Source organism: Schistocerca americana, unplaced genomic scaffold (assembly GCF_021461395.2).
Source record: "Schistocerca americana isolate TAMUIC-IGC-003095 unplaced genomic scaffold, iqSchAmer2.1 HiC_scaffold_131, whole genome shotgun sequence".
NCBI lineage: Eukaryota > Metazoa > Arthropoda > Insecta > Orthoptera > Acrididae > Schistocerca > Schistocerca americana.
This window is the reverse complement of record NW_025725383.1, coordinates 393,762-399,460: the sequence shown is the minus strand read 5'-3', so window position 1 is coordinate 399,460 and position 5,699 is coordinate 393,762. Positions and strand designations below refer to the sequence as shown.

The following is a 5,699-nucleotide window of genomic DNA, read 5'->3' as shown; positions in this document are numbered from 1 at the left end:
TTAGAGTGTCAGTCCTCTTGTACTTAAGTCGGCATTGTGCCTTTTGAATTTAATTCCGATACAATTTCTATGTTTCATCGTCGATAAGAAGGTGCAAGGTATACAGTAAACCTGAAGTGAAGCAACGGAATCTAAAACTGGACTCACAGGAGAGGTTCAAATCATAGAGAGGGAGAGTGTCAGTCCTCTTTTACTTAAGTCGGCATTGTGCCTTTTGTATTAAATTCGGATGCAATTTCTGTATTTCATCGTCAACGAGAAGGTCCAAGGGATCCAGTAAACCTAAAGTGAAGCATCGGAATCTAAAACTGGACTCACAGGAGAGGTTCAAATCATAGAGGGTTAGAGTGTCAGTCCTCTTGTACTAATGTCAGCATTGTGCCTTTGTATTAAATTCCGATGCAAATTTGTGTCTTTCATCGTCAATAAGAAGGTGTAAGGTATACGGTAAATCTGAAGTGACGCATCGGAAACTAAAACTGGACTCACAGGAGAATTTTAAATCATAGAATGGGAGAGTGTCAGTCCCCTTTTACTTAAGTCGGCATTGTGCCTTTTGTATTAATTTCGGATGCAATTTCTGTGTTTCATCGTCAATAAGAAGGTCCAAGTGATACAGTATACCTGAAGTGAAGCATCGTAATCTAAAACTGGACTCACAGGAGAGGATCAAATCTTTGATAGTTAGAGTGTCAGTCCTGTTGTACTTAAGTCGACGTTGTGCCTTTTCAATTTAATTCCGATGCAATATCTCAGTTTCATCGTCAATAAGAAGGTGCAAGGTATACAGTAAACCTGAAGTGAAGCATTGGAATCTAAAACTGGACTCACAGGAGAGGTTCAAATCATAGAATGTGAGAGTGTCAGTCCTCTTGTTCTTAAGTCGGCAGTGTGCATTTTGTATTAAATTCCGATGCTATTTCTGGTTTCATCGTCAATAAGAAGGTGCAAGGTATACAGTAAACCTGAAATGAAGCATCGGAATCTAAAACTGGACTCACAGGAGAGGTTCAAATCATAGAAAGAGAGTGAAAGTCCTCTTTTACTTAAGTCGGCATTGTGCATTTGTATTAAATTCGGATGCAATTTCTGTGTTTCATCGTCAATAAGAAGGTCCAAGGGATACAGTAAACCTGAAGTGAAGCATCGGAATCTAAAACTGGACTCACAGGAGAGGTTCAAATAATAGAAATGAGAGTGAAAGTCCTCTTTTACTTAAGTCGGCATTGTGCATTTGTATTAAATTCGGATGCAATTTCTGTGTTTCATCGTCAATAAGAAGGTCCAAGGGATATAGTAAACCTGAAGTGAAGCATCGGAATCTAAAACTGGACTGACAGGAGAGGTTCAAATCATAGAAACAGAGAGTGACAGTCCTCTTGTACTTAAGTTGGCATTGTGCCTTTTGTATTAAATTCGGATGCAATTTCTGTGTTTCATCGTCAATAAGATGTTGCAAGGTATACAGTAAACTTGAAGTGAAGCATCGGAATCTGAAACTGGACTCACAGGAGAGGATCAAATCATCGAATAGGAGAGTGTCAGTCCTCTTGTACTTAAGTCGGCATTGTGCCTTTTGCATTAAAGTCGGATGCAATTTCTGTGTTTCATCGTCAATAAGAAGTTGCAAGGTATACAGTAAACTTGAAGTGAAACATCGGAATCTAAAACTGGACTCACAGGAGAGGTTCAAATCATAGAAAGTGAGTGTGTCAGTGATCTTGTACTTAAGTCGGCATTGTGCCTTTTGTGTTAAATTCGGATGCAATTTCTGTGTTTCATCGTCAATAAGAAGGTTTAAGGGATACAGTAAACCTGAAGTGAAGCATCGGAATCCAAAACTGGACTCACAGGAGAGGTTCAAATCGTAGATAGTTAGAGTGTCAGTCCTCTTTTACTTAAGTCGGAGTTTTGTATTAAATTCGGATGCAATTACTGTGCTTCATCGTCAATAAGAAAGTCTAAGGGATACAGTAAACCTGAAGTGAAGCATCGTAATCTAGAACTGGACTCACAGGAGAGGTTCAAATCATAGAATGGGAGAGTGACAGACCTCTTGTACTTAAGGCGGCATTGTGCCTTATGTATTAAATTCGTATGCAATTTCTGTGTTTCGTCGTCAACAAGAAGGTACAAGGTATACAGTAAACCTGAAGTGAACTATCGGAATCTAAAACTGGTCTCACAGGAGAGGTTCAAGTCATAGAAAGTGAGAGTGTCACTCCTCTTGTACTATTGTCGGCAATGTGCCTTTGCATTAAATTCCAATGCAAATTTCTGTCTTTCATCGTCAATAAGAAGGTGCAAGGTATACGGTAAACCTGAAGTGACGCATCGGAAACTAAAACTGGACTCACAGGAGAAGTTCAAATCATAGAATGGGAGAGTGTCAGGCCCCTTTTAATTAAGTCAGCATTGTGCCTTTTGTATTAAATTCGGATGCAATTTCTGTGTTTCATCGTCAATAAGAAGGTCCAAGGGATACAGTATACCTGAAGTGAAGCATCGGAATCTAAAACTGGACTCACAGGGGAGGATCAAATCTTTGAAAGTTAGAGTGTCAGTCTTCTTGTACTTAAGTCGACATTGTGCCTTTTCAATTTAATTCCGATGCAATATCTCAGTTTCATCGTCAATAAGAAGGTGCAAGGTATACAGTAAACCTGAAGTGAAGTATCGGAATCTGAAACTGGACTCACAGGAGACGTTCAAATCATAGAAAGAGAGAGTGAAAGTCCTCTTTTACTTAAGTCGGCATTATGCATTTGTATTATATTCGGTTGCAATTTCTGTGTTTCATCGTCAATAAGAAGGTCCAAGGGATATAGTAAACCTGAAGTGAAGCATCGGAATCTAAAACTGGACTCACAGGGGAGGATCAAATCTTTGAAAGTTAGAGTGTCAGTCTTCTTGTACTTAAGTCCACATTGTGCCTTTTCAATTTAATTCCGATGCAATATCTCAGTTTCATCGTCAATAAGAAGGTGCAAGGATTACAGTAAACCTGAAGTGATGTATCGGAATCTAAAACTGGACTCACAGGAGACGTTCAAATCATAGAAAGTGAGAGTTTCAGTCCTCTTGTACTTAAGGCGGCATTGTGCCTTATGTATTTAACACTCTAAGCGCCAAGCCCGTAAAATTTACGGGCCTGGGATCGCGCGAAAATCACCAAGCCCGTAAAATTTACGGGCCGCTACATTTAATTTCATTCAAAACACTGCAACGTTATTTCTACGGGTTTGGCCAGCGCTATACGTTTTTCAGATGTTTATTAACAAAATGCGTCCATAGATGTCACGGCAGCGCTGTAATTCATGTTAAAACTTATCTTTGCGTTCTCAGTCTGTATATCATTCAGTTGTTTGTCATCATGTTTCGGCGCGGTTTATCAGACGCAGAAATTGCGGATTTGATCAATCATAGCGACACTCTGGATAATGTAGAGAGTGATTCAGACGATTCTGAATGCAATGGTGTGTTTGAAGGTACGTATTTCCGAATTTTCCACGTAATTGTGCAGTACGCACATATCTGTTGAACATGTGTAAACGATGTATGTAGTTACACATAATGTGATATTCTTTTTAGAAGACGAGATTGATGACAGTTTGTCTTCAGATGAAGACGAGAATGATGTTGAAGGTGTTGCTTCAAATCCAGCAGCTGTGCCGTATCCGAAAGACAGTGAGTGGACTGCAGTTGACACCTACCGACCTCTGCCTGTCAACACGACACCCAGGCAGATACTAGTGGATATTGATGAGTCGAGTTCTGTACTGGATTGCAGTAAAGTGTTCCTTACTGACAGTGACGTAAATGAACTCAAGAGACAGACAAATTTGTATGCATCACAGACAATACAGAAGAAAAGAAGAGGAAATAATCTGAAGCCCCATTCAGTTTTGAGTTCGTGGAAGCCAGTGACTATAAGTGAGATGAGGCGTTTCTTGGGTATTATTTTCCACATGTGTGTTTCGAAAAAGCCCAAAATTGCGGACCATTGGAGCACTAATCCTGTTCTTAGTTGTAACTTTTGTCCCCATGTCATGAGCCGTTTGCGTTTCACTCAGATACTGTCATGCTTGCATCTTGTTGACAATTCAAATCAGAAAAAACCAGGCGAAGATGGATTTCATCCACTTTACAAAGTTTTGCCATATTATAATAATTTGAAGGAGCGATGTATCCAGGCATATCGTCCCTCAGAAAAAGTGACAATTGATGAAGGAATTTGCCCATTTCGAGGTCGTGTGAGTTTCCGTGTTTACATGCAAAATAAGCCTCATAAGTATGGACTGAAAGTATATGCTGTTGCTGAAGCCAGTAGTGGCTATGTTGTAAATTTTGAAGTTTATGCTGGTAAGCATATTGTTGACAATTCTTCGTCTGCGGTTATTTTGCGATTGTTGTCTGACAGCAGCTTGCTGAACAAAGGCCACACTGTGTATTTAGATCGATTTTATTCCAGTCCAGAGCTATTTCAGCAACTGGCAGAGAAAGGCACTGGAGCTGTTGGTACTGTGAACAAATCCAGGAAAGGATTGCCTAAAGATTTAGTATCTGCTAAGCTGAAAAAGGGCGAAATGTCTTTTCGGCGTAAAGATAATGTATTGGCAATGAAGTGGAAAGATAAGAGAGATGTGTATACATTGTCTACAAGGCATCAAGCAACATTTGGTACGCATACTAAGAGAAATGGGTCTGTAGTATTGAAACCACTTCAGGTACTTGATTACAACCTCAATAAAATTGGAGTGGATATTGGAGACCAACGCCTGCAGTACAATCCGTTCCAGCACAGAACTGTGAAATGGTGGCGAAAATTATATTTCCATTTGCTGCTTATGGGAGTATCAAATGCATTTTGGCTGTACAATGCAGTGCACAGGAAGAAAATTACAATAACAGACTTTATAACAGTGCTTGCAGTTCAGCTTGTTGAAGACGACACACTTGAATTCATTCCAAGAAATGAAGGAACTGTAGGTCGGCTAACAAAGAGACATTTTTTGCAGCACATACCTGCAACTACTAAGAAGTATGCTGCTCGTGTGTGTCACGTGTGCAGTTCCAGGAGCAAGAAACAGAGTGGCAAGGCTTCTCGCAAAGAGACACGATACGAATGTGAACAGTGTGGCGTTGCACTCTGCCTGGAACCTTGCTTTAAAATTTTCCACACTAAAAAACAATATGATTCTGTGTGAAATTTATATGTAATACTGTATACTATCAGAAACATGTAATGTAGTGCCACAATTTTGGTTAAAAATAAATCACAATTGTATTCCCTTATTCGTATGACTTTTTCTAAATTCTTAAAACATCTAAGTGATTTCTATAACTGTACCTTAAAGCTGTGCATTGTAAAGTAGTTTCTTTCACTCAGAATTAAAGTAGAAATGTGCAGCTTCAAGATGGTACCAAATTTGCCACAATCCAAACAGTAGATTTGATGCAGTAATTTTTTTAATATTGGTAAAATTGCCCGGTTTCTAGGGACGGGTGCATAAAATAGGCCTGGTACAGAGAGTGTTAATTCGGATGCAATTTCTGTGTTTCGTCGTCAACAATAAGGTACACGGTATACAGTAAACCTGAAGTGAACTATCGGAATCTAAAACTGGACTCACAGGAGAGGTTCAAATCATAGAAACAGAGAGTGACAGTCCTCTTGTACTTAAGTTGGCATTGTGCCT

The 5,699-nt window shown here is 39.5% G+C and overlaps 1 protein-coding gene across 1 annotated transcript; it reads left to right on the top strand.

The window, feature by feature from the left end:
* Window positions 1-3,554: 3,554 nt before the first annotated feature.
* On the top strand, window positions 3,555-5,207 carry LOC124564277 (piggyBac transposable element-derived protein 4-like). The gene has a single exon (XM_047131010.1). It carries the CDS (start codon window positions 3,555-3,557, stop codon window positions 5,205-5,207), a length of 1,653 nt encoding a protein of 550 aa, XP_046986966.1.
* The last annotated feature ends 492 nt before the right edge of the window (window positions 5,208-5,699 follow it).